The sequence below is a fragment of the Pan troglodytes genome, chromosome 1, assembly GCF_028858775.2.
Source record: "Pan troglodytes isolate AG18354 chromosome 1, NHGRI_mPanTro3-v2.0_pri, whole genome shotgun sequence".
Taxonomy (NCBI): domain Eukaryota; kingdom Metazoa; phylum Chordata; class Mammalia; order Primates; family Hominidae; genus Pan; species Pan troglodytes.
In genome coordinates this window covers 228575994-228603372 of record NC_072398.2, presented here as the reverse complement: position 1 = coordinate 228603372, position 27379 = coordinate 228575994, and the positions used below count along the sequence as shown (strand labels likewise).

The 27379-nt window shown below is 61.9% G+C and overlaps 1 protein-coding gene across 7 annotated transcripts in view; it reads right to left on the bottom strand.

Moving 5' to 3' along the window:
* Nucleotides 1-8732: 8732 nt before the first annotated feature.
* The window catches only part of MEGF6 (multiple EGF like domains 6), a 136665-nt gene continuing 118018 nt past the window's right edge, over nt 8733-27379 (bottom strand). For 4 of the 7 annotated variants that reach the window (XM_063805650.1, XM_024355909.3, XM_063805675.1 and 1 more), the window contains 23 exons: nt 26419-26547; nt 25733-25867; nt 25523-25657; nt 21043-21168; nt 20423-20554; nt 20212-20340; nt 19879-20010; nt 18889-19017; nt 18681-18809; nt 18231-18359; nt 17791-17919; nt 17464-17592; nt 15867-15995; nt 15622-15753; nt 15289-15417; nt 14524-14652; nt 13232-13360; nt 12981-13109; nt 12606-12734; nt 12381-12509; nt 11459-11587; nt 9725-9772; nt 8733-9402 (listed from right to left, as the gene is read on the bottom strand). In XM_063805650.1, coding sequence (XP_063661720.1) covers nt 9341-9402; nt 9725-9772; nt 11459-11587; nt 12381-12509; nt 12606-12734; nt 12981-13109; nt 13232-13360; nt 14524-14652; nt 15289-15417; nt 15622-15753; nt 15867-15995; nt 17464-17592; nt 17791-17919; nt 18231-18359; nt 18681-18809; nt 18889-19017; nt 19879-20010; nt 20212-20340; nt 20423-20554; nt 21043-21168; nt 25523-25657; nt 25733-25867; nt 26419-26547 — 2837 coding nt within the window. In that variant the 3' untranslated portion in view covers nt 8733-9340. The remainder of the gene's footprint in view (nt 9403-9724; nt 9773-11458; nt 11588-12380; nt 12510-12605; nt 12735-12980; nt 13110-13231; nt 13361-14523; nt 14653-15288; nt 15418-15621; nt 15754-15866; nt 15996-17463; nt 17593-17790; nt 17920-18230; nt 18360-18680; nt 18810-18888; nt 19018-19878; nt 20011-20211; nt 20341-20422; nt 20555-21042; nt 21169-25522; nt 25658-25732; nt 25868-26418; nt 26548-27379) is intronic. The other 3 variants (XM_063805648.1, XM_063805666.1, XM_063805674.1) reach the window with 2 other exon arrangements.

The following is a 27379-nucleotide window of genomic DNA, read 5'->3' as shown; positions in this document are numbered from 1 at the left end:
TTTTCACAGTGACTCTGAGCCCAGGCAAAGACCGTGGTCACACATTTTCCAGGGACATACTCAGGATGCCGCGGGCCGGCACCAGGCCCCCTGTGCATGGCCCCCTTGTGTTGGGTGCCGTGTCATGTGTGGTCGCCCCAAGCTCGCCCCTGGTGTGGCCAGTCTGCCCACCGGCTGGAGCACTGGAGCAGGGCCAGTGGCCCCTGATCGTGTACTGAGAACCCAGGGGCGGCACAGCTGCGCCTTGCAGGGCCCAGGCTGGCCAGTGGTTTAGAAGACTCCGGGATTCAGTAGAGCTTTTGGGGATCCCTCTGCAGTGTCCCCAGGGTTGGAAACAGGCCCCACCTCCCTCCCAGTTTTTCCTCCCAGCCATCTCGTCCTGGGAGCTGCAGGCAGAAGAGGCAGTCCCTGAGCCAGTCGGCTGACCTGGGATGGCACAGCAAGAGGAGGACTGGTCCTCTGTCCCAGGAAGCCCCCACCAGCCCTCCTGGGTCCCACACCAATGCCTGTTGCCTTTGTGGGCTTGGGTAATGCTGTCCTCAGGGAGGGAGCACCCAGCATACACCTGAGAATCTGCCCTGATCCTCCTGGGTCTGGGGCCCTGGCTTCTGCAGGAAAGTCAGGGGTGCATCTACCCCATATGCCAACCAGAAATGGTGATAGGAGGCTGCCCTCCACCCCTCCCAGGCCTGGGGCAGCTGCAGGACCTGGTGCATGAGAGGTGGGGTGGGCTGAAAGAACACGCTGCTCCCAGCCCCGCCTGCTGGACCAGGGCTTAGGGGAGGAGGCGAGGTCTGGAGGGCCGTGCAGTGCGAGGAGGGCCAGCTCGTCTCCCGGTCACCTCCATGGCCTTGGGCAGCAGCAATGGCCCAGTCCAGGCTCGGAGCCCACGCAGGACTGTCCTGGGCAGGGCTTTGGTCAGCGGCCGCCTCGCAGGGTGGGGCACAGCCAGGGCTCTGGGAAAGAGGAGGCACCTGGGAGCAGAATCCCCTGAGATGGGGCCAGCCCCTCCACGCCCAGCGTGGCATCTCCAGCCTCCGCTGTCCTGCCTGTGAACTGGTTACTCCCTGGGCTTTTCCTGGAGCGCCTGTGGGAGCAAACTGGCAGCCAGGGCAGGGCATTGTGTGGGCAGGTGGTGTGTGCACACGTGCTAGCATGTCTGTCTCTGTGTGGGGGGGGGGGGGGTAGCCAGGGGGCAGCAGTTTCGTGTAAACCCAGCTGCCTTGCAGCCTCCAGGCAGTTCTCACTGCTAAGTTCACGCTCAGCTCACGGAGCAAGGCGGATCCGGAAAGCCTGGCCTCTGACTCTGTGACCTCACTCTCACGTATGTGACCTGGGGCAGGTGACTCAGCCTCTGCGCCTCAGTTCCGTCTGCAAGTGGCTACAGCAGCCTCTGCATTTTAGCGGGCAGTGAGAATGCTCAGCCTGCAGGGAGGGGGGTCCGGGCCCAGGCTGCGTGGCTGTCCTGCTATGGCAGTGGCCAGGCTGTTGTTGGGGGCATCTGGGGCAACCGGGGGAGGGCCCGGTTCAGGCCTTCTCAGGACGAGAGCCCCTCCCGGCAGAGTCAGGAAGCGCAGGCCTGGGCTGCCAGTGAGGTGTGGGGGCCCAGGCAGGGGTGAGACCTATGGGCAGGAGGGGTGTCAGGAGAGGGGGCCACAGGCTTGTGTAGCCCCGCCCCCAGCACCAGTGCCAGCTCACGCCCGTCCGAGGGCCCCTGCTCAGCCTGGGGTGCCACCTTCACTGGCCCAGGTGCCATGGCCCCCTCAGCAGGACAGAGCCAGCCTGGACCCCCAGGACGATCACCCCCTCCCCGGGGTCTTCTTGCTCACTCTCCTCATGGAACCTCAGCCTGTCCCGTACTTCCAGTGTTGGGGTCCAGGGACACTTCCCCGCCCACAGTCCTCAGATATTAGGGCTCCTGCGGGGGCTCTGCCACACTGGCTCAGCTGGAGAGGGGTCCCAGGAGACAGGGCTTGCCTTGCTCAGCCCTCCTGTGCAGCCACATAGCCTGGGTAGCTCTCTGGCTGCACAGACCCTCCTGTTGCAGGGGGTGAAACTGAGGCCCAAAGACCCTCTTCCCACTGCAGGGGGCTATCAGGGCTCTAAAGACACCCGTCTAGCCAACAAGGCCTGTGCCCCGAGTAGGTTGCCAGGGTGCCCACAGTGCTTGGTGTCCCAGCCCATCCTTCAGGCCATTGTTGGCCTGGGGTGCTGTGGGGGCTGTGTGGCTGCAGGGCAGTGGGAGGGGGCTGCTGCTGAGGCCTTGCGCCCAAGCCCAGTCCCCAAGGCCACCCTGGGCAGGATAGCCCAGGCTTGGGGCAGCCCAGGCCGAGGGCTGGGGTTCATCTTGGCAAACTTCAGTGCCCAGCCCTGGGCGGGCACAGAGTGGACACTGCTGGGTCCAGACAGGCACCACCTAACCTTTCCTGCGGCCAGGGGAGCGAGGGGGGTGTGGTTCACAGGGGCACAGAAGCCAGGCGGGAGTGGCCGCCCCAGCTAGGCCGGGACAACCATCAGAGACTCGACAGGCCACCGGTCCCTCCGTACAGCCAGAGATGGGACAGGCCACCAGTCCCTCTGTCCAGGCACGGAGTTGGGTCTGTCACCTGTCAGGTCCAGAGCCCCACGGTGAGCACATCCCTCCATCCCACCCCCGTGTCCCCGCCACCCCGTCCCGTGTGCCATGTGCATCCTCAGCCCACAGAGCCCCTGCTGCTGTCCTGTGACCGGGAATTTCTACACAGGGTGCGCACTCACATGACCTCATCCTAGTTCCTGCTGTTGCCCAACCACGTTTTAGGATCTATCTGAACGGCTCTGCTCATCTTTCCCCTCCGGAACATTCCAGAACATGCCCCACCCTGGCGGTGTCCTCTGCAGGGACTCCCCTTCCCCAGCCTGCTGCACACCTTCCTCTCACGCCACCTGGTGTCTGGCAAAGGCACTGCTGGCCGGGCCCCGGGGCCTCCGATGACCGGACTGCCGCCGGCTCCAGGGCTGGCCCTGGGACCCTGGCGGTTCATGGGGGGTCCTCACCCCACATTCACTCAGAGCCCTTGGCCTCCAACTTTTGCTGGTGGGCGTAAGCCGTAGACCGGTGTTTTGATGTGCAGATCTCTGGTCTTTGCGAGATGGGCCTTCTCCGTACACTTGGCCTTGGCTGTGGGGTCTCCGTGAATTCTGCCCACCTCCTCCTCTCTCCGGCTAGGCTCGGTCCTCCTCTGGCTCGGCTCGGTCCTCCTCTCTCTAGCTCAGCTCTGCCATTCTTGACCCCAGACCTTTGTCCATTTCAGACATGGCAGGTTGCCCACCAGATGCCACCTGTGGGCTCTGTCGCTGGGCCTTTCCAGCAAACTGGAATGCATCTGACATAGCTGGGAAGTGACATTTTTCATGACACATTTGCCTTCCAGTTGTCATTTGTCAGGCCTTTTGAGGTCTTTATAAACTGTATCAGAAGAATTGAAAGAATCCAGAAATTCTTTCGCCAGATACATTCTCATAGATTTCCAGGTTTTGTTGCCATGTTGAACGGTGTCTTATTTTGTAGTTTTCTTGTCGGTTATTGTTGGTGTTGAAGCACTATCGATGTTATAGGTTTTATACATGTTGTACATTTTCCATGCTTTATAGGATTTTATTGCCAACCTTGCTGAATCCTTATCAGCTATAGCAATGTCTGTTAGCCCTTTGGGGTTTTCCGTGGAGATAATCCTGTCCCCTGAGAACCACGGCAGGTATGTCTTCCCCTGAGATCCTTATACCTCAGTTGCTTCTCCTCATCTGAAGATACTGCCTGCTGGGGCGGTGGGGGGGGCAGTGAGACTGATGCAGGCATCTTCTGATTTGACTTTATTCACTCTTGTGACGACACTCAGCGCGCTCTACCCAGGTCCGGTTCCAGGTGGTCCAGGTATACAGCAAAGCCCCTGCCTCCCGAGTTTGTGCTCTGATGGGGAAGGCCTAGCACAGACGTGGGATGTCACGGCAGGGCTCTGAAGAGCAGAAGGCTGGGAGGAGGTATAGCAGGACCAGACGACTGTCACCCCAGTGGGCATGGCAGGCCCCGCTGGGCGGCATCTTTTGCACAGACCTGAATTCATCGGTTTCTCCCCTCAACATGACTCTTGCACCTAACCACTATCAAAAGAGGTCCTTTCTCAGGTTTCCAAGAATGCCTATCCCAAACAGGCACTGAACTCTGTCCAACGTTCTTTCTGCTGCCATCAATACAGTCATCTGATTTCTCTTCTCACCCAAATGCACCGACGCATTTTCTGATGTGAAACCGTCCTTGCATTCGATCCAGTCCATTCGGTCAGGCCGGTGTTCTTGGTAAAATACTCTTATTTGGATAGCTAGTATTTGATCTAGGATTTTTGCCTACATGGAATGAGTCTGCAGTTACCTTTACTTGTTACTGTCCTCCTTGGTTTTAGAACCAAGTTTCCGCTGCCTTTGTGGGATGAGGTGAGCTGTTTTTCTCCATTTAAAATTTCTGGGCCAGGTGCAGTGGCTCACGCCTGTAATCCCAGCACTTTGGGAGGCCGAGGCGGGCGGATCGTGAGGTCAAGAGATCGAGACCATCCTGGCTAACACAGTGAAACCCCGTCTCTACTAAAAATAAAAAAAAAAAATTAGCTGGGCGTGGTGGCAGGCACCTGTAGTCCCAGCTACTCAAGAGGCTGAGGCAGGAGAATGGCATGAACCCGGGAGGCGGAGCCTGCAGTGAGCCAAGATCGAGCCACTGCACTCCAGCCTGGGCGACAGAGCGAGACTCTGTCTCAAAAAAAAAAAAAAAAAAAAAAAAAAAAAATTTCTGGAACGAGTCCTGGTTGACAAATGGATGGTATACACCTGGTGTAACCATGCATGCTACAGCTGTGCCAGGATTCCTGGGGCTGAGCAGAGGGAAGGAGTGGCTCTCCCATGGCTCTTCACCTCTTCTTAGGCCACTGCCTGATTCGCATTTTTAACCTCTGTTTACACCAGTCTCGGCATTTTTCCCCCAGTTTATCATTTTTCTAAGTGTTTTCCAAGTTATTGGTACATAGCTGCTCATAATTTTTTATACCTTCTTCTCTATTGTGTTTGTAGTTAACTCTTGTGTAGTTTTTTCTCTCGTGTTTAAAAAATCAGTCTTGCAAGGTGTTTTCTTGCTTCTTAGTCTTCAAAGAAGGAAATTTTGGTTTTCTTAAGCGTTCCGTTATTCTGCACCTGCTGAATGTAAAGTTTATACACAGAAATGTAAGTGTGAGTATCACTCACTCATCATCAGAGAAATGTGAATTAAAGCCACGAGGCTGAGTGCAGTGGTTCGCACCTGTAATCCCAGCACTTTGGAAAGCTGAAGCAGTCAGATCGCATGAGCTCAGGAGTTCGAGACCAGCCTGGGCAACATGGCAAAATCCCATCTCTACAAAAAGAAAATACAAAAATTAGCTGGGCGTGGTGGCTTGCACCTGTAGTTAGCTTCCTGGGAGGCTAAAGTGGGAGGATTGCTTGAACCCTGGAAGCGGAGGTTGCAGTGAGTCGAGATGGCGCCACTGCACTCCAACACGGGTGGCAGACTGAGACCCTGTCTTTAAAAAAAAAAAAAATCCACAATGAGATATCATCTCACACCGTCAGAATGGCTATTATTAAAAAGAAGTCAAAAATATAACATGTTGAGGATGCAGACAAAACGAAATGCATATACACTGTTGGTGGGAATGTGAACTCAGCCTCTATGGAAAAGGCTATGGTTTTTCTCAAAGAACTAAAAATGGAACTCCCATTCCATCCAGCAATCACACCACAGGGCACCTGTGCAAAGGAAAGGAATTCATTATATCAAAAAGATGCTCACACTTATGTGTTTATCACAGCACTGTTCACACTAGCAAAGATATGGAATTAACCTGTGTCCATCAGTGGATGACTGGATAAAGGTGTGTGTGGAGGTGTGTGTGTGTGCACGCATGTGTGAATTTTACATATATATATATATCTGCATTCCATGTAGTACGGACATGCAGTATTGCATGCACACACACCATGGACGACTACTCAGCCATAAAGAAGAATGAAATCATGACTGTTCCAGCAACATGGATGGAACTGAAGACCACTATCTTAGGTGAAATAACTCAGAAACAAAGTCAAATACTGCATGCTCTCCCTCATATGTGGGAGCTAAATAACGTGTACAGACAGACAGAGAGGGGAATAACAGACACTGGAGACTGGAAGGGTGGGAGGGTGGCAGGGAGGGATGAGAAATTACTTCATGGGCAGAATGTACACTACTCAGTAATGGTAACACTAAAGCCCAGACTCTTCCACCATACGATATGTCCATGTAACAAAACTGCATGTGTACCCCATAATTTTATATTGTTAAGCTGAAAAGGTGTGTGTATGTGAACACAGTAAACATGTAAGTATAAACACAGATGTACCATGTGTGTCCAAGCTTATTCAGGTTATCATTGCTATGTCTTACTTGCTTAAACTATTGGTTTTTGTAAAGCGCACGTTCAAATCACCCATGACAGCGATTTTTTTCTACCTGCTCTATCCATCACTGCTGGATGAATGTTCGAGCCTCATTGTTGGGTGCGTGTATGTGTATGTATATTTACAGACTGTTACGATGCTTCTTACCCTGAAATATTCAAACGCCTGCCCTAATTCTCCTTTGGTTTACTCTGCATGTCTGTGTTTCTACCCTTTGAAGCATGTCTTTTATAGTAAAAATACTATTTAGTATATTTTTAATGCAGTCGTCTGTTTTTAATGTTTTTAATTGACAAATAATAATTGTAGATATTCATCGGATACACAGTGATGTTTTGATACATGGGATGTCTAGTGATCAAATCAGGGTAATGAGCATATCATCATCTCAAGCGTTTATTATGTGTGTTGAGAATGTTCAATATCCTCCTTCTTGCTGCTTGAAACTATATAATATATGGTCAGGAGTTTGTTTTTCCATCGTCATTTGTAACCGTTAACATTAGGATCTGTGAGCGTGTTTTCTAGTTATTCTGCTTTATTTTCCTCTGCTCCTGACTGCCATTGGATAGCTGAGATTTCCTCCGGATGGGCAGAAGCTCAGCCTGCCTTATGGCTTCCGTAGCTGAACACTGTGTCTTCACTGAGCGGGATGAGTGATTGGTACCTGCCAGGTCCCCCATCCACACCCTCACACCATGCTGAGACTGTCGGGGGTTCCCACTGGGGAGTAATGGTGATATTTTGACTCTCTGAATTCCTAGGCCATTTGGGAACTGTGGTGACTGAATATCTCAGAGCACCCTCCTGGCTTCTTTCTCTTCTGGCTGGAGAACGTCTCTAAGAGCATTTTTAAATCAGGCTTTTCTGTAGAAAAATGGCCGAGGCCTTGAAGGCCTAAGAATAACATGGACTTTGCATGCCTTTGATAGTTTAGCTGGATGTAAAATTCAGCCTTCAAATATTTCCTTCAAACTCTGAGGATGGAACATCACAGTTTTCTGGCTCTCCGTGTTTCTCACGTAAAGTCTGAGGTCAATTCGATTCCCATTCTTTTTTCTCTGGGACTTTAGAATATATCTTTGACATTGATGTTCTTCAAGGTCTTATGGCTTTTTTATGTTATTTTTCCACCTTGTGCATTTCCAGGCTGACTGAGATCATTCACCTTTAGATCTGAGAACGTCTTGGTCATTGTTGCTTCATGTCAATGACTTCTTACTTTTGTATTTTGCAGTTAGATGGATGTGAATGAACACCTCCCTTACCCATTTCCATTCATCTATTTTCTGTACGTTGTCTCTCTTTACGCCTCCCTGCTATTCCTGGGAGAATCTCCTGAGCTGTATCCACTCACCCCATCTGCTGGATGCTTCATTTCAAGGTATGTGTTTTCCACACTCCGTCTGCACCCCAGTCCGTCTCTCTCTGGCTGCTGCTTCTGCATCCCCACCATCCTGCCCTCCCTTATCACTGTTTTACTTTAAAGTCTCCCCACAGCAGTCCATTCATCAGCTTCCTCTGTGACAGCTCCCTTGCTGTCTGTGAGCAACCAAGCTCACTGGACTCCTCCTCCTCCTGCTGGTGAAATCGTCTGCCCTGGGGCCTCAGCTACCTTGGCTGGTTTTAGGGTGATGGGGGGCGGCAGCCCAGACCCTAAGGGGGCCTTCTTAAGGGAGAGAGAGTCCTGTGTTGCGGTGTGAGTGCAGCCCTCTCCATTGGCCACCCCACTCTGCAGAGGAGCCCCCAGCCACCACCTCTACCCTCTGCCTCTTCCGTCCACTCTGGGCCCTTCTTCCAGGAGAAGTCAGCCTCAGCCCATGAGTGCCAGGTGCTCGGGAGGGCTGGTCTGTCCTCACCCAGGGAGTCCCTGCCCCTGCGATGCTGCCCTCCCCCGACTGCTGATGCTCAGGTAGGGGTGGGTGGGGTGAGCCCAAGGGAGTTCGGCCTCAGTCCAGGTTGCCCCTCCACACCAGCCCTCCTCCCCCTGGGCCATTCTCCGGGAACAGCCAGTCTCTGGGTCTCTGAGGTAATGAATGCAGCCCCAGCGTTCTCCTCAATAGCACTGGGAACTGAGATGAGTCCCAACTTCTTCACTTGTGTGGCACCCCCACCCCTGCAAAGGGCCCCGGGTGCACTGGGAGGTCCCTGGGTGCACCGTTATGCTGGCCGGGCCCCAGGGAGGAGCCCACACAGAGTCCATGTAACGCAGCAAACACACAGGCCACGAGGAGGTTGCCTGCTCCTTTACCTTCCTAGGTTTACATGGTACCGGAGCCAGCAGCCTGGTGAGCCCGCAGGAGCCTGCAGACCTGAATCAGGGTTTCTGGGGATTGGGCAGGAGATGACAGGCAGCTTCCAGCTGATCCCAGGGCTGCAGCAGGCATGTGCAGTGGCCCATAAATACCTTTACATAAATACGGGCTGGGCGACTTCCAGTCCCAGGGCCTAGCACCAAAAAGCCTGCCTGGAGGACAGTGGCCCTGTGCCTGCACCTGCACCTGCACCCACACTGGCACCCACACCTGTCCTCAGTCCGACTCAGAGCCGCGGGGAGAGCGGGGCTTCCTCAGCCCAGGCCCAGAGCGTGCCCCTGGGTTCTGCAGAGCCAGGCCAGGAGGCGCCTCTCTTCCAGCGGCCATGCGAGGCTTCCCTCCTCAAGGCCACACCAGCCTCCAAGAGTGACAGGTTGCTGGGCTGTCCACAGCCCTCCACGGCCCTCAAAGGAAGGGCAGTACCAGGAGCTCTGGGCCCATGAAGTGTCCTTCTCAGTGGTCACCAAAGGCCAGGGTCCCCTCTGGCTGGGACTGGAGAGGCGGGCTCCACGGGACTGCCTCTACTAGTGCCTCGCTGGTCCACCGCTCCGGGATGTGGGTCTGCTGGAGGCGGGCAGTGTGCCCGCTGGGGAAAAGGAGAAAAGAGGGCCAGTCCAGGGTGGGGTGGGTGCTCCCAAAACAGACTGGGTTCTGGGTTGGCACCTCTCCCTCCCACCCCTCCCCTCAGCAGCTCAGCCCAGCAGGTGGGCGGGGCCCACCCATCCTTCCCAGCCTGTCCTTCCCAGCTCTGGCCCCAGCCTTGGTCTCTGAGCTCCAGATTCCTGGGGCCCAAGGCCCCAGGTGCAGCCGCTGCCCTGTGGGGCCCAGATTATACTTAAGCACTCTTCGTTGACTTTGCCATAACCCACCCTCCTGGCAAGCCCACGGGCATTCCCCACACCCCTTACCTGAGCCCTGGGCTAAGGACAGGTTCTCGGGGAGCCGGAGGGGCCCACCTGGAGGGGAGAGAGAGCAGGCCATGTTAGTACCCCCAGCCTTGAGTGAGCCACAGTAATGGCAGCAAGGCGTGACCCCATCCAGGCCTTCAGGGACCTCCACTTCCCCCGCACAGTCTCCTTCCCTTCTCAGTCCTTTGCACTCGGGGAAGGAACGGGGGCGGGAGCCGGGGGGAGGGCTCTCCCTCTCCCCAAAGGAAAGCTCTCAGCCCCTCCAAGCCTCTACTACCCGCGACATCAGGGGCTTTACCGAACGCCAAGCCAAGTCCACTCCAGGGGAGGGCGCAGGACCCAGGACTACCCACGCCCAGCAAGACACTGCCCATGGGGCCCCAGGCTCCTGAGGCCTCCAGCTCAATGTCAAGGCACTGCCCCCGGCACCCGGCACCCAGCGCAGGTGCCGGCAGCCGGCGGTGCAGTACCACAGCTGACCACTAGATGCCGCTGCCGGGCAGCCTTTTGTCCCTGCACCAGCGCACAGGCTGCTGGCCCCGCCCCTCCTCTCCTCGCCCCGCTCCACCGAGATGGGGGCTCCCCTGTCTTAAGGCTCTGAACCATCTGCAGCCAGGACTGCCTTAGAAAGGCACAAACAGATGAACACATACACAGAGTCAAGACTATTTGCGGGCCTCCAAGCGGAGGACCCCAAGTGTGAAATCCCCAGTTAGCCAAAAGGCAGAGCCTGCAGCCTGGCGCCCGGCCTTTGCCCCGCCCACATGTCCTGCCCCGCACAGGCCCCAAGCCTGCCTCCCACTTCCCTCTGCAGAGACAACCTTTCCCAACACCGCTGGCGGGTACACGGTGCGGGCGCGGGGGGGGGAGGGGGGTGCGGGCAGCAAAGTCTGAGCTGGCCAGAGGGGTGGGGGCATCCCAAAAGCACTGCCTGCAGGCAGAGAGCACATTCCAGGACAGCCTCAGGGTCCTGAAGGTGGTGCTAAGGAGCCACCTTCACACAGGTGCTGGAGCACGCTCACACATGCCCGGCACACACGCCTGTGCCCCCTGCCGCACATGCATGCACTATTGCGCAGACGCACTGGCTACATTCACACACTGATGCACACGTAACACACAGGCACTAGCACGCACAGGTGCCTGCTGCCCGTGCAGGACTGCGTGCGTGGACTGGCACACACAGGTGCCTGCTGCCCGTGCAGGACTGCGTGCGTGGACTGGCACACACTGGGTGCCACACACATGTACTGGCACACATGCACACACACCCTGCTGCTCGCACTGTTGCATGTGCGTGCACAGACACACCCTCACACCCTGGTGCACGTGTATGGGGGGCAGGAGGGGCAGGGATGGCCAGCGTCCATCCATACTCTGGATGGTCCAGCCCAGCCATGGGGTCATGACCCTCTTCAGGCCCCCGGTGCAGTTTGCAGCCCACCCTTGCAGCTGTTGGGGCTGGGAAGGATGGGCTGTTTCCAGCTGGCAGCATGGCCCACCCCTGTCCCCTGTCCCCTGGTTAAGTGACTGTGAAGCTCACACTCCACCCATCAGAAGCCAAGTGACACTCTGGGTACCGGGTGGGGACAGATGACATTTGCTATGTCTGAATAGCCATAGGGTGACCCGGCCAACTCTGCAGTGGGCGAGAAAGGGATCCTCTGCCAGGGTGGAGCTGAGGCTGATTGGGGGATGGTGCCTTCCCGCCCTTCCCCAGGAAGCCCAGCTCACCTTCCCGGCACGTGGGCCCCATGTAGCCATCCACACAGTGACACTGCCCACTGACAGGGTCGCAGTCAGCCCCACCCCCGCAGTCACAGTGCAGGGTGCAGCTAGGCCCAAACTGGCCCCTTCTGCAATCTGCAAGGCGGAGGGGGCGGGAGACAAACCTGAGCATCATCCCTGCCTTCCCCGAGCCAAGGAGCCTGGGTCTAGGGGCCCGCGGCAGAGCCCAGGTGGAGTGAAGCCTTCCGCCTGGGTGTGTGTGGGAGCTAAGACCTTGGGCCTCGGTTTCCCCTGAGGAGTAAACAGTCCCTGCCCTGCCTTCCTCAGCTACATTCTGCAGCCAGTGAACTCCTGCATGAGAAAGCCCAGGCCCCAGGCATACGTCCAGAGTCACCACCGAGTTCCTGTCCCGCCCCAGGAGGGCAAACAGGAGCCAGTGTTCAGGGATGCCCCCTCAGGGCACAACAGGCCTGAGAGCCACAAGGCCAGGTAAGCAGCCCCAGCAGGTGAGCCCCTCCTATCCTCAGGTGGGTCCCTCCTATCCTCAGGTGAGCCCCTCCTATCCTCAGGTGGGGCCCTCTGGGCTGGAGGGGCCACAGCCCCCTTGATGTCCCCCCATCCACAGCTGGCAGATCAGGGAAGTCTTTCCACCCAACCAGAGCCCCCTCCCATGACCATGGCCTTCCTGGGACGTTGTGGGGGCCACACGGCAGGGCCTGGCCTAAGGCTCCAGCAGGGGGGCCATGCTTGGTACCGCATGTCCCAGCAGCTGACTCCAGCCCCCCCAGGGGGCACAGTCCAGGTGCACAGGCAACAGGAGGGGTTGGTGCCCAGCCCAGGACTGGCACAGGTAGGGCCCAACCAATCAATATTGGTCACTGATGGAGACCCACACCCACGCCCTTCCTGGGCAGGACCCCAGACTCACCCAGGTTACAGGTGGCTCCCGAGCGCCCTGGTGGGCAAAGGCAGAGACCGGTGACAGGGTCACAGGGTGCCCCCCCGTCGCAGTCACAGCGCTGGTGGCAGCCCTCTCCAAATGAACCTGGCTCACACCCTGGTGGGGGTAGTGGGCTCAGTGGCCCCCTCCTGTCCTGCACCCAGACGGGATGGGGCCAGGGAGCGGGGGTTCAGGGAGGCACCAAGCACTCACCCCTCTCACAGAAGTGGCCGTGGAGGCCAGCAGGGCAGAGGCATCGGCCACTGATGGGGTCGCAGGGGGCTCCATGTTGACACCGGCACACCCCCTGGCAGCCAGCCCCGTGGAAGCCAGGGGGACAGGCTGAAGGATGCCGGTTACCACGAGACAAGGGCACACGGTGGCAGAAATGTCCAGTTTGCCCAGAGTGAGTAAAACCCGCCAATTCAGGGACCCGTGAAAAGCCCCCTCCTGCCCGTCCTCGTCCCTCCCCACTGCTGCTGGCTCCCCACCTCCCCACCACTTCACTGCTGCCTGGATCACCCACACGGGAAGAGTGGACAGTGGCTCAAAGGGGCCCCAGCCCAGCTGCACAGGCCCCCAACTCACGGTGCTCGCAGGCCTGGCCATAGAAGCCGGGGCCGCAGCGGCAGGTGCCTGTGGCAGGCTCACACGTGCTGTTGTTGTGGCAGGAGCACTCCAGACGGCAGGCAGCTCCGTAGCGCCCACGGGGACAGGCTGGGGACAGAGCAGGGTGGACAGGGTGGGCAGTCCTTCAGCACCAGCCTTGCCCAGCCCTATGGCAGCCCAGGGCACCTCCCTGAGGGGATGCTGGGGTCCCGCTGGCCCCACACACTCACCCAGCTCGCAGTGCCGCCCCGTCCAGCCCAGGCCACAGGAGCAGCTGCCGTTGCTGGCATGGCACAGGCCCCCGTTTCTGCAGGAGCAGGTGTGCTCGCAGCCCACGCCAAACCGGTTCTGGGGGCAGCCTGGGGACAGAAGGCAGGTGCTGCCTGGAGCTCTGGCCGAGGGCTGGGCTCCCTCTGGGGACATGTCCCCACAGGCTGACAGTCACTCGGTAAATGCTTCCTGAGGCCCGTCAGTGCCAGTCTCTGCCTACTGGGCGGGCACATGCCAGGGAGTGGCACCAGCCACATCTTCTCATTCCTTGGTCATCTCAGGATGCCAAGTGCCAGACCTGGTCTAGGAACTGAGGGTGGCTCAGTCATGAAGGGGCTGGGTGAGCGGCTGCCCAGCCTGTAGGAAGGGGTTCACAGAAGGCTTCATGGAGGCAGCGGCCCACTGTGAACCAGCTGTCTCCCGCTTGGGAGTGAGTGCACATCCTTCAGGCCTGAGAAGTAGCGTGGCTGGGCTGCCGTGGGCTCAGAGGTGGCTGGCTGTAGCCCTGCTGTTACAGCCAGATGCCTGATGACCGGCCCGAAGGCACTATCCTTCCTGGGAGTGAGGCGGGGCCAAGCTACATTCCAGCTGGGGCCTGAGCCCTGGGATCCTGAACCCTGGGATTCTGAACCCTCTGCTGCCACAGGCTCCCAATGAGCCCAGAAGGCCAAGAACTGCTGTGGGGGCAGCCAGTCCCTTGATGCAGACTAAGGGTGGGACCAGGCCAAGAGGCTGTGGCTGTGTTCATGAGCACTGGGCCTGTCCGAGCAGGAGCCACTACGCCTGTCTCCTGGGTCCAGCCCATCTCTCTACTCTTGACTGTGCTCTAGGCCCACCTCCACTTTGGTCCCTGAGCCCTGGGCCTGGCAGAAAGGGCCAGAAGGACTCCACCCTCGGGCAGAAGACAGCCACCCAATCCCTTCTGCAAGGGGCCAGGCAGGTGCTGGGTAGGAACGTGCAGCCCCCACGGCCACCTCTGTGAGGATGGGGTCACTGGGTGGCCTAAGCCTCGGGGGCTGAGTGTCGAGGTAGGGGCTGGGGTGGCATGGGACGGTCCATTCCCCCAAGCAGGGCAGCGTAGTCAACACAAGCTACAGCACTCTCATCTCAGCCCCAGGGTCAAGTGGGGAGCTGGTAGCAGCCAGGATGTGCGGGTGTCTGGGCTGAGCCCACCCCTCCAGCGTCCCCACGGCTAATCCAGTGACATCTCTGTGAAGGGCCCGTGAGCATGCCCTCCGGAGTGAACACTCACCTCGCTCACAGCGGACGCCGGCTCTCCCCGGGGGGCAGAGGCAGGTGCCGGTCACAGGGTCGCAGGCCGCCCCCTGCCCACACCCACACACGTGGGTGCAGTTGGGGCCGAAGCGGCCCTGCGGACAGGCTGCCGGGGAGGAAGTGGTGATCGTGGCTGGCTTCCCTTCTCTCCCTGCCCGGTCAACCCCGGAGTGGGGATAGGACAGGATGGGATGGGGTGAGGGGACCCTGGGTCTGCCCCAGACAGGGTGGGGCCAGCCAACTCTCATGCACCCACCCTGGCATCTCCCTTCCACCCGCAGGCCTGCTGGGGGCCAGGCCACTGCCGCCTGCTCTGCAGTGACTCACTGCCACCCCCGCCCACCCCGCCAGCTCTGCCAGGGTCCCAGAAGGGGAAAGTCCCTGCATGACTGAGGGAAGAGGCCCGTTTCCCGGCAGGACGCTTGGCCACAGCTGAGCTGCCTGGCTGACCTCTGTGCCTGGCTGTGCTCAAGCCCCTGGCAGACATGGCGCAGGTCGCCAGGCACAGCAGGTGCAGGGGCAGAGCTAGCAGAAGCCTGTGGGACCTGGGGCCACATAGACACCCCCAGCGCTGCAGGTCCTTTCTGCCCCTCTGGCTTAGCCCCACTTGGGGCCAGGCCCAGCCAGAGGGGGCTGAAGGGCAGGGAGGTGGGCAGTCGGGGGCCATCCTCCTGCAGGCTGGCTGGCCCTACCCTGGAGACACAGGAGGCACCACTCAGCCCTGCTGCCACCAGCCACTCACTGAGGTTGCAGTCCGCCCCGAGGAACCCAGCGGGGCAGCGGCAGGCCCCCGTGGCCGCATCACAGGAGCCCCCGTTGAGACACCCACACAGCTGTTCACAGCCTGGCCCATACCGCCCGGGCGGACATCCTGCAGGGAGAGGGGCTAGCTACAGGGGCTGGGGCTGGAGGCTTCCCCAGTGCCCCTGAACACAGCAAGGCAGCTCTCCTGAGGCCCCCACACCCTCCATCTTCCACCCCCTCAGATGAGGGCCTTCCCAGGGACAAGGGGAACTGGGACCCAGCATGCCAGGCAGGACTCCCGAGCCCCTGGGTGGGCACGGGCAGCACTCACGTTGCTGGCAGCTGGGGCCGTGGTAGCCAGCAGCACATAAGCAGGTCCCGGTGGCAGGGTGGCAGGCCGGGTTCTCACCGGGACAACGGCACATCCGCGCACAGTCCTCCCCAAAGCTGCCGGGTGGGCAGGCTGGGTGGAGACAGGCAGGGTCGGTCCTGGCCCAGCCCAGCCAAGGAACAGGCAGCCTCTCTGGAATCCCCCTGCCCAGACGCTCCTCGGGGTGGGGGCTTGGGAGCACCTACCCTGCTCGCAGCCGGAGCCAGTGAAGCCAGGGGGACAGCGGCAGGCCCCAGTGACGTGGTGGCAGGCAGCGCCAGGCGGGCAGCTGCAGCGCTGGGCACAGGCCTCTCCAAACCAGCCCCGCAGGCAGGCTGCAGAAAGATGAGGGCTGCGGAGGCTTCTGGGAGGGGCCCGTGGGGATCTGTGGGCCAGGACAGGCCCGGAGCAGGTGCTGTGGGTACGACTCACCCAATGCTGGCTGAACTGGGGACTGTGCTCACCATTCTCACGCCTGGAGCCCCCCACCACCCCGGAGGGCAGAGGCAGGCCCCGGTGGCAAGGTGGCAGGGGCCTCCCCACCGGCAGGCACAGCGCCCCTCGCAGTGAGGCCCGAATGTGCCCTTGGCACAGGCTGCAGGGACCAGACAGATAGGGCTGAGAGCTCAGCCTCTGGCAGCCCCGCCCGATGGAAGGCGAAGGAGCCGGGAGACAGCAGCCGGGGCTCAGCACTGAGGCGACGGGAGCCAGTGACAGCCCTGAGGCCAGCCGAGTGCCCAGGCCCCCCTCAGACAGCAGACCCAAGGCTCCCGAGGCCAGCCGAGTGCCCAGGCCCCCCTCAGACAGCAGACCCAAGGCTCCCGAGGCCAGCCGAGTGCCCAGGCCCCCCTCAGACAGCAGACCCAAGGCTCCCGAGGCCAGCCGAGTGCCCAGGCCCCCCTCAGACAGCAGACCCAAGGCTCCCGAGGCCAGCCGAGTGCCCAGGCCCCCCTCAGACAGCAGACCCAAGGCTCCCGAGGCCAGCCGAGTGCCCAGGCCCCCCTCAGACAGCAGACCCAAGGCTCCCGAGGCCAGCCGAGTGCCCAGGCCCCCCTCAGACAGCAGACCCAAGGCTCCCGAGGCCAGCCGAGTGCCCAGGCCCCCCTCAGACAGCAGACCCAAGGCTCCCGAGGCCAGCCGAGTGCCCAGGCCCCCCTCAGACAGCAGACCCAAGGCTCCCGAGGCCAGCCGAGTGCCCAGGCCCCCCTCAGACAGCAGACCCAAGGCTCCGGACCTGAGCAAGGGACCGCTCAAGTTGCACCCCAAGCAGTGGGGACGGCGCCTCTGCTGGAAGGGGGGCTGGTGTCAGGGGCTTGGGTGGGAGGCTGGGGCTTTGAGGAATGAGGCAGTGTTGCCCTTGCATGTCTGGGCTCTGGAGGGGCTGAGGCCCCGCTGGGTGGACCAGGCCCCGCCGGCACAGCAGCCACAGCCAGACTCCCACTGGCAGGAGGCCCCCAGCCAGCACAGGCTCCAGGACAAGGGGTGAAGGGGCCCCTCTCTGCATGCAAGAAACAGGAACGGCCCCCTGAGCCGCAAAGCATCCTCCGTTTCACCCACCACAGGGCTGACTGGGGCTACCCCTGCCAAGGCAAAGCAGCAGCACTCTGTCCCCACAGGCCAGCTTCCTAGGCTGAGACCCTCCCAACAGGGTCTTAGTGCTCCGACAGCAGCTCTTGCATTCACAGGACAACAAGTGCCCTGGTGAGGCCCCAAACCGGGCACAGTCCTCAGCCCTGCAGTGAGGCTGATACCACCCCTTCCCAGCAAGGCCTGCAGACCCCCCTGCTGCCCCGCCCCACTCACGGCTCTGACACTTGTCCCCAGTCCAGCCAGCTGGGCAGAGGCAGCGGCCCGTGTGCGGGTCACACAGGCCCCCGTTGAGGCAACTGCAGCTGTGCCAGCAGCCAGCTCCGACGTCCCCAGGAAGGCACTCTATGGGAGCAGAGACAGGCACAAGGGTGAGGGTCCTGCCTCCTGGGCCCAGGAGACCCTGACCCATGCTTCCTGCACACAGAGCTGAAGCCTACACCTCAGGGTGCTGCCCCCTGACCCGGGAGCCCTCCTAGGCCTGCAGGCGGGGCTGCACCAAGCATGCTGGGGTATGTCCCTCCTCTGCCGCCCAGCGCTCACCCTTCTCACAGTCCAGGCCGGCCCAGCCCTCTGGGCACGCACAGTGGCCTGAGACAGGGTCACAGGTCCCTCCATTCTGGCAGAGGCAGGAATGCCAACAGTTGTCGCCGTACAAGCCGGCAGGGCAGGCTGGGGCCAGGGAAGAGGGAGCAACCTGCATCCCCCAGCCAGCTGGCCCCACAGGGTCTGTCTGGCTTTCCAGCCCCATGTTGGACTTTGGGGTCAGGGATCTTGCAGGGGGCTGCCTCTAGGATGACCTGCCAGCCCAGCCTGACTCACCATCCCTGCCTGGAGAGGGGCACAGGTGAAAGGCACGGTCCTCAGTCCTAACAGCCCCTTCCTCCCTCCCCCAGGCACCAAGTGTCCTGTGGGCCCCGCAAGAGGCCAGCACCCTCGCTCAGGCCTGGACCCCGGTCCCTGGACTCCTAGGTGTGGCTTACCCTGCAGGCAGGAGGGCCCCATCCAGCCAGGGGCACAGTGGCACTGCCCGTGGACAGGGTCACAGGAGGCCCCGTTAAAGCAGGCACAGGCCTGGCTGCAATTGTGCCCGTAGGTGTGGGCTGGGCAGGCTGCAGGTGGAGAGGGCTGGTCAGAGCCAGGGGTGGGCAGGACCCCAGGGGTTGGCAGCAGATCACAGCCAGCTGGGCAGATCTGCCGGGGTCCCCTCGGCTGCTGTGGCCAACTCTCCCCTCCCTCTGGCTCAGGCCACCCACTCAGCAGAGTGGCCACAAAAAAGGACCAACGCTCTGGCCCGAGTGAGCAAAGCATCACTCTCAGGGGGGTTGCCTGGTAGCTTCAGACACTCAGGACAGGTAGCAGGAGGGAGTCTCCTACGGAGGACCCGGCACCCCCTCCTGCAGCACCCTGGGCTGAGCAGGGACCTCACGCACTCTCGGCACAGCGGGGGCCCCGGCGGCCAGCGGGGCAGAGGCAGGAGCCATTCACGGCATCACAGGCAGCTCCAGCGGTGCAGTTGCAGGCACTGCGACAGTCCAATCCAAAGAAGCCGGCTGGGCAGGCTGCAGACAGCGGGCAGTGATGTGGAGGGGCCCACACTGGAGGCCACCCAGCCTAGCCCCCGCCTGTGCCGTAACTCACCATGCTCGCAGAAGGTGCCCCTCCAGCCGGCCGGGCAGGTGCAGGCCCCGCTGACGTGGTCACAGGCTGCTCCATGCTGACACTGGCACCGCTGCTCACAGCCGGGCCCAAAGTGGCCCTGGGGACACTCTGAGATATGCAGCCCCGGCCCACAGTCAGCCAGAGGGCCAGGAGCCTGACCCAGCCGTGCCCGGGCCTTGCCACCATCCCCAGGACTGTGGGACAGGCCTGGCTCATGAGAAGCCCCTTCCTGCCCAAGGGAGACTGGGCTCACTCACATGCTTCATCCCCCACCTAGGTGGGGCCATGGGAGGCTTGAGGGAGCTCCAGGCATCAGCTTTAGGGATGGGAACCTCCCCAGGGGCTGCCCCTAGGACACCCAACCCAGGCCTCCCCCGGTTCCACCAACCAAGCCTCGGGGGCACACACTGAGGGATACCAGCCTCAGTCCTAAGCAGACCCCTTCTCCATCCCCCAGGTGCCAGGCCTCCCACAGTGGGGGACAGGCCCTGCCCCTTCCTGCTGCGGCTCCAAGTGAGCCTGGTGCAGGTCGGTGAGAGGGTGGGACCTTGGTCCAGGCTGTGAAGCAGAGCAGTGGGGGCTGGGAAAGCTCAGGGAAGGCAGAGGAAGCCAGGCCAGGGCCCAGCCGCAGTGCGCATGTGTGTGCCTGCACGTTTTGGTGGGTGTGTGTGCGCACAGGAGGGGGCACGGCCAAAGGCTTCGTGTGTGTGTCCACACAGGAGGGAGTATTGCCAAAGGCTTTGTACGTGTGTGTGTGTGTGTGCGCGTGCACGTGTGCAGGAGGGAGTACTGCCAAAAGCTTTGTGTGTGTGTGTGCGCGCGCGCGCGCACAGAAGGGGGTGTGGCCAAAGGCTTCGTGTGTGTGTGCAGGAGGGAGTATGGCCAAAGGCTCTGTGTGTGTGCACGTGTGCATATGTGTGTGTGCACGCACTCAGGAGGGTGGCAGCCAAAGGCAGGGCCGGGACTCACGCTGCTCGCACCGCGGGCCCACGTAGCCAGCCTCACACAGACACAGGCCGCTGATGGCATCACAGCTCCCGTGGCCAGCACTGCAGTTGCAGGGGTGGCTGCAGTCAGGTCCCCAGTGCCCAGAATCACAGGCTGCAACAGAACTCAGGGTCACCCGGCGCAGGCCCAAGCGCGGGCCACGGGCACCACAGCCGAGTCAGGCACAGGGGCGTCTCAGGACTGGGGCACGGCCTCCTGCAAGCCCCTAGTCCTCGGGGGCCCTGGGCGGAGGCCTCTCCAGGGGCTAGGAAAGGAGGGGTGTCTGGACAAAGGGCAAGCCAAGGGCCCCCGTACCTCTCTGGCAGCTAAAGCCGGTCCACCCGGGGGCACAGCTGCAGTGTCCGGTGGCTGGGTGGCAGTGCCCATCATTGGCACAAGAGCACCTTGTCTGGCAGCTGGGACCATACCAGCCTGCTGGGCACACTACAGGCAGGCGAGAGAGGGTGAGTGGGGCCTGGCCGCCTACCCCAGCTCAAAGGCTCAGGGGCAGCTCCAGCTCACTCACCGTCCTGGCAGCGGCTGCCGACGAAGCCAGGGAGGCACAGGCAGGCTCCGGTCTCAGGGTCGCAGCGGGCAGCATGCTGGCATGCTGGGCAGATCTCCTGGCAGCCCAGCCCCCAGCGGCCCTCGGGACAATCTAGTGCCCACCCCCATGGCCAGTCAGTGCCCAAGCTGCCCTTGCTCAACACATCAACATAACATGGCACAATGCCCCTGGAGCCACGGCTGAGGAGGCGGAACCACTGTTACCATCTCAGCCTGCCCCGGGGAGGGGAGAGGGCCCGGGCGCCTCCTGGGGCTGCAGGCTGCGGGGTGCGCACCCACAGTAGAGGACCCCCAGCCCCAAGCACCGTTCAGCTGGCAACACAAGGAGCCGAGCCCATTAGAGACGGAGCCTTGTGCAGAGAGGCAGCAGCCCGAGAGGGCAGCCTGGAGGCCCCAGGAACTTGGTGGGGCAGCCACAGACCCCCCCATCCCTACCCCAGGGGAGTGCACTGTGAGCTCTCACACCTGCTATGGACGGGCCTGGGATCCGCAGGGCTGGGGCCCCCACAGTTCACGGCCCCACCAGCTCGGAGCCGTGCAGCCTGGGGAGGCAGAACTGGGGCTGCGGCTGACACTCACCTGCCGCACAGTCTTCCCCGGTCCTCCCCGGCGGACACCGGCACTGCCCCGTGACCCCGTGGCAGGGGGCCCCCCCACAGGAGCAGGAGCCCGAGCAGTTCACGCCAAACGTCCCCACCGGGCACTCTGCAGGAGGAAGCACGAGGGGCCTCAGCCGCACCACGTGGAGTGGACTGACCAGAGCCTTTCCCCCGGGGGCTCCTGGCGAGTGTGCCCCCGACGCCTCCTCACATGGGCTCCTGGCAAGTGTGCCCCCCCGACACCTCCTCACATGGGCTCCTGGCGAGTGTGCCCCCCATGTCTCACATGGGCTCCTGGCGAGTGTGCCCCCCGCGCCTCACATGGGCTCCGGGCGACTATGCCACCGACGCCTCCTCACATGGGCTCCTGGCGAGTGTGCCCCCCGCACCTCACATGGGCTCCTGGCGAGTGTGCCCCCGACGCCTCCTCACATGGGCTCCTGGCGAGTGTGCCCCCCGCGCCTCCTCACATGGGCTCCTGGCGAGTGTGCCCCCCGCGCCTCACATGGGCTCCTGGCGAGTGTGCCCCCCGACACCTCCTCACATGGGCTCTTGGCGAGTGTGCCCCCCGCGCCTCCTCATATGGGCTCCTGGCGAGTGTGCCCCCCGCCTCCTCACATGGGCTCTTGGCGAGTGTGCCCCCCGCACCACCTCACATGGGCTCCTGGCGAGTGTGCCCCCCGCGCCTCCTCACATGGGCTCCTGGCGAGTGTGCCCCCCGCGCCTCCTCACATGGGCTCCTGGCGAGTGTGCCCCCCGCACCTCCTCACATGGGCTCCTGGCGAGTGTGCCCCCCGCGCCTCCTCACATGGGCTCCTGGCGAGTGTGCCCCCCGCGTCTCCTCACATGGGCTCCTGGCGAGTGTGCCCCCCGCGTCTCCTCACATGGGCTCCTGGCGAGTGTGCCCCCCGCGTCTCCTCACATGGGCTCCTGGCGAGTGTGCCCCCCGCGTCTCCTCACATGGGCTCCTGGCGAGTGTGCCCCCCGTGCCTCACATGGGCTCCCGGCGAGTGTGCCCCCCACGCCTCCTCACATGGGCTCCCGGCGAGTGTGCCCCCCGTGCCTCCTCACATGGGCTCCTGGCGAGTGTGCCCCCCGCGCCTCCTCACATGGGCTCCCGGCGAGTGTGCCGCCCCCGCCTCCTCACATGGGCTCCTGGCGAGTGTGCCCCCCGCACCGCCTCACATGGGCTCCTGGCGAGTGTGCCCCCCGCGCCTCCTCACATGGGCTCCTGGCGAGTGTGCCCCCCGTGCCTCCTCACATGGGCTCCTGGCGAGTGTGCCCCCCGTGCCTCACATGGGCTCCTGGCGAGTGTGCCCTGCACGCCTCCTCACATGGGCTCCTGGCGAGTGTGCCCCCCGCGCCTCCTCACATGGGCTCTGGCTCTAGCCCCCGGGGGTGGGGCTGCTGGGCACACCTGGGGTCCCCAGAGTGGCCAGGCAGGTCACAGGCACAGGCAAGGGAGGAGTGAAAGGGGAGCTGACGGATGGGAGGAGAGGGGAGGGGCAGGGCTGCTGGGGCAGCCTAGGAGAGGCTGAAGCAGATCCCTCGGCCATCCAGGACCCTGGAGAGCTCCCGGGAGCCCGAGGTAGGGCCTGCTCTTCCTCCGCCACCGTAGTCACCAGAGGACCTGTCCTGGTCAGGCCAGTGTGTCCCCGGTCCAACCTGGCGATGCTGATCCAGTCTCTCCCACTCCCCTCCACCCAGCTGGGAGCCCCTCCAGGGACTCGGCCCGAGGGCTGGGGAGGCTGTGCACCCACTCACTCCACCCCCAGAGTCACTGCCCTTTCCCTGTGGGATGGGGCTAGAATGGGGAGGGCAGGGGGCCTCCTGGAGGCCTAGGGTCCCCCCTGCTCCACCCAGCAGGTGAATGAGACCCCAGGGAGCACAGAGGCCAGGGAGTCACAGCATCCCAGGAAGGGGGACCTGGGGAGAGAACGTGGGGGCTGAGGATTGGGACCTCTGGAGAGGGCCTGCAGGGGCTGCTCTCCATGGCCTGGCAGAGCCGTGGGTGCTGGAAGCCCTGGAGTGGCCTCCCTGGCAGAGCTTTCCTCTGCCCTCCCACACCTGCCCTGACCTTAAGGGCCCGGCCTTGGCCTCTCCGGTGAGGACAACAGAGCATGAGGCTAGCCGGGAGCTCGGGTAGCAGCGAAGCCTCCCTGCCTCCCCCAGCGAGGCGCAGCCACTCTGATGCCCTGCCTGCTGCTGGAACTAAACCTCTCCCCGGGCTCACAATGGCATCACAGCAGCCCCAAGAAGGCAGTTGACAGAGACCCCGTGCTGCACGCCAAAGATCCACAGAGCCCACGTGTCAGAAGGCCCACAGTGGGGCTGAGAGCCAGGATGTGCCCTGCCTGGGGAGGAGCACCGGTAATACAGGCAGAGCACCAGGCCTGACCCCGCTGAGGCCCTGAGGACACACCCTGGTGAACCCTTGTCACCAGGGCCCATCCCCAGGGGCACCCGCCCATAGGGACACAGGCACGTCCCTGGGACTACAGGCCTGGCACTCACCATGCCCTAGGGCACTGGGCAGTGTGCACAGGGCTGGATGGCCTCAGGGAACCCCCCTCCACTAACTGGAGCAGATGAGTGCTGGGCAGGAACAGTTTCCAGACCCAACAAGAGGGGATGTTATCTTTATAAAGAGTGTTGATCTTTCTATCAACACTCGGATGTCATCGCCTGTGGCTTATCCTCGGAGCACCACAGGCTCTTAAAGAAAAGAGGGGAAGGGGCAGAGGAGGAGCAGAGGAGGGGCAGGGGAGGAGCCTTCCTCCTCTCAGGAACTGGGGGCTCCAGGAGTGATGGAGGTGCTTCTCTGGCGAGGCCTGTTCACTGTCTCTGGTGTAGAGAGCAGGGACTGGAAGGAGGGTCACAGGCATCAGGGGAGGGTGAGCTGCTGGTGTGTGTCTGCATGCACCTGCCTGCATTCATGTGTATGTGTGTGTAAGCAGTGTGTGCATGTATGTGTGTATGTGTGTGTAAGTGGTGTGTGCATGTATGTGTGTACACGTTTGGGGGTGGGGAGCGGGAGGAAGGGTGGGGAGGGGATGCCGGGGAGTCAGGAGGAGCTGAGTCCCATGTCCGCGCACTGATGAAGCCCTAGGGCTTGTGCACAGATGGGAAGTGGGCGCTCAGAGCTGCTGCACGCCGGCCTGAGACCACAGAGCTTCTGCCAGTCCAGGTCAGGAGTCTTGGCCTAGAGTGCTCTGGCCCTCAGTGGCTGAGACCAGGGTGGCCTAAGAGCTGGCTGGTGGGTCCTCGGGTGGACGTTGCTCCCTCTGCGGACCCCTTCTCATTCCCCAGATGGAGGTGGGGAGGGGAAGGGCCCATGCTGGGGGGGCTTGAGTCCAGAGAGCCCCCTGGTATGGCCCCAGGGGAGGCAGAGGAGGGGGCTGGCCCCAGGGGAGGCAGAGGAAGGGGCTGGCGCCGGGCTTCTCGCTCTCTCCAGCCCAGGCCATGGTCATGCTGGTCACACAGCAGGCCCTTGTGGCTCCCGTCTCTCCCGGCCAATGGGCGTGGACAGCATGCGCCGTGCCAAGGGAGGCTCCGACCTGCCCAGGCCCTGTTGGCGGCCGCTGCGGCAGCTCCGTTACTCATGCCGAGGGCGTCTTCCTTCCCCTCATAAGCCGATGACACACTCGGGTATTTCCTATCCTGGTCATGAGACTGAGGAATGACCATCCCGCTGAGCCTCAGACCAGCTTGGTCAGCTTTCTGCTTGGCCAGGACCACACACCGTTGTCCTGGTTATTGCACCTCCCACCAGTGCAAGCTGGGGCAGCCAGGACACCCCCACCTTCCCAGCCCTCTTGGCAAAGCCCCCAGCCCCACGCACGCTGGGCTGGAATCGCGTCGGGCAGTTGGTCCCCGGGTCTCCCAGGAATACCTAAGCATGGACTCGGCTGGTCCATCTCTCAGCCAGCTCCTAACAGCCTCCTCCCCTGCCTGCTATGTGAGCATGGGGCTCCCAGGCTCTGTGCCTGCTCACACCCAGGCCAAAGCATCCACGTGCAGGGGCCTGCAGCCACGACTCCAGGCCGGCACTGCACCCAGACCACTCTCCGAACCGCCACCTCCAGGGGCAGCCTCTGCTGCCGGCTCACATGTGAGGAGGGAGCTGCTGCCCTGGCCTCTGAGAGAAGCCCAGTCTATTCTGGTCAAGCAAGAAGCGAGTGGACCAGGGAGGAGTTTGGAGAGGAACTGGCCCCTCCCCAGGTCAGGCCCTGGGCAGACAGCAGCTCCTGCCCTGAGCAGACCAGACTGAGACTAGCAGCCGCACCACTGCTATGTGACAGGCCCTCAAGGCAACACCGGTAGCAAGGCAGCACCTGGGCTTAGGCTAAGGGGGCCGATAGTGACAGCTGTGCAGCCCTTCTGAAGCCCACCCTCCAGCCAGGCAGGCAGCCTACACCCCACAATGAGACTGCCGGGAGCCCCAGGGGCCGGCCACTCACCTTGGCCACAGTCCTCTCCCTGGAAGCCAGCGGGACACCGCTTCCCACACTCGCCGCTCACGGAGTCACAGGCCACGCCCACTGGGCAGGTGCATGCCTGCCGGCACCCCGGCCCAAAGTAGCCCGGCTCACACTCTGCAGGGCGTGAGAGAGGGGTGGGTGGGGTTAACCGACCCTGGCGCCCCCCCCAGACCCCATGCCTGGACTCACCTGCCTGACAGCGTTCGCCCCAGAAGCCAGCCTTGCAGGAGCAGCTGCCATCCCTCTTGTCACAGGACTGCGTGTGGGGCTGCACACACTGGCACTCCTCCGAGCAGCCCGGCCCAAAGGCCCACGGCGGGCAGGCTGCACCCACAGAACCGTTGAGGGGGGCTCCCGTCTGAAGCCCCGCCCTCCCAGACCGCTTCCACCAGCCCTGGGTCAGCCAGGACGACAGCCAAGATCATGCAGGGAGCTGTCCTCCTCCACCTCTCCCCCTGCAGCCCACCGCCCCTTCCCTGAGTGTCTGAACCCCAGGGATGGGTGACCCCACCAGAGACTCAGAGCTTGGCCTTGCTGCCAGGAATCTCCAAAAGCCAAGATAGGCCTCATCCCCCGGAGGCTTCTGCAAAAGGCCTGGCCCTGCCCTCATCTGCAGCCCTACCACCCATCAAGGCTGGGAGGCACAAGGTTGGGGACCATCCACCCAGCCGCCCTGGATGCCAGCACAGTCACAGTCGAGAGGATGTGGCTTGGAGTCCACAGACTCATGGCGGACCCCAGACCTACATCCCAGTGGGTGACCTGGCTGGGCCCCGATAGCCTCATCCTAACCCAGACTACAGGTACCAGGACATAGACCATCCCTTCCACCCGCTGCCACCACCATGGACACTGGAAGGGGCAGTGAGACTCACTGAGGTGGCAGAAGCGGCCGTAGAGCCCTGGGTCGCAGAGGCAGGCCCCGTAGAGGCGGTGGCACCGGCCCCGGTTGGCACAGTTGCATTTCTTGCGACAGTGCTTGCCATAGTAGCCCTTGGGGCAGCCTGGGGGCAGCGGGGCTCCATGTGAACCTTGGTGGCAGCCAGCCTACCACGTGTGGTCCCCCCATGTGGTAGGATGCGCGGGGGCCCAGGGCCCAGCACAGGAGCTGGGAGCAGCCCCCGCCAGGGCACTAGGTGAGCCTTCTGGATGTGGCCGTCTGCCCTGGCTGGTCTGTCCCCTACATCCCCTGCCCCCAGGGTTTGTGGCAAGGGCGGGTGGAAGAGCACATTCCTCGGCCCACACTGGAGAGATGCACAAAGCTTACGCCCCACTCTCCCCAAAGTCTGGCTCCCATCAGGAGCTGCCTGACTTCTGTCCCCTGGTGGTCACTAAGCTTGATCTCAGAACCTCAAAGCGGGAAGGACATGTGGCCCCAGTAGACAAGGTCCCAGGCCCAAGCCGCAGGTGGCCCCAGAGCTAGAAAGGTCCTCGTCTTTCTTCCCCAAACAATTCTCTCTGGCTGGGTCCTGCCCCACGGTCCTTCCTCCTACTGAAGGCGGTAGTCAGCTGAAGGTACCCCCACAACTACATATACGTCCTAGTCCCCAGGACCTGGAGACTAGGCACAGTTGCATTTGTTGCAACAGTGCTTGCCATAGTAGCCCTACATTATCCAGGCTGGCCCTGAATCCAAAGACAAACATCCTCATCTGAGAGGCAGGCGGAAGCTGAGACAGAAAGAGGAGGCCTGGAGAAGGGGAGGTGACCCCTCAACGCTGCAGGCAGCCTGGAGGGTACAGCACGATCCCAGGGGTGCAGCACCCAGGAATGAATACGGGGGTTCCCCAGCCCCCTGTAGAATAGAAAGGGCAGACAAAGTGGGGAAGGGAGGCA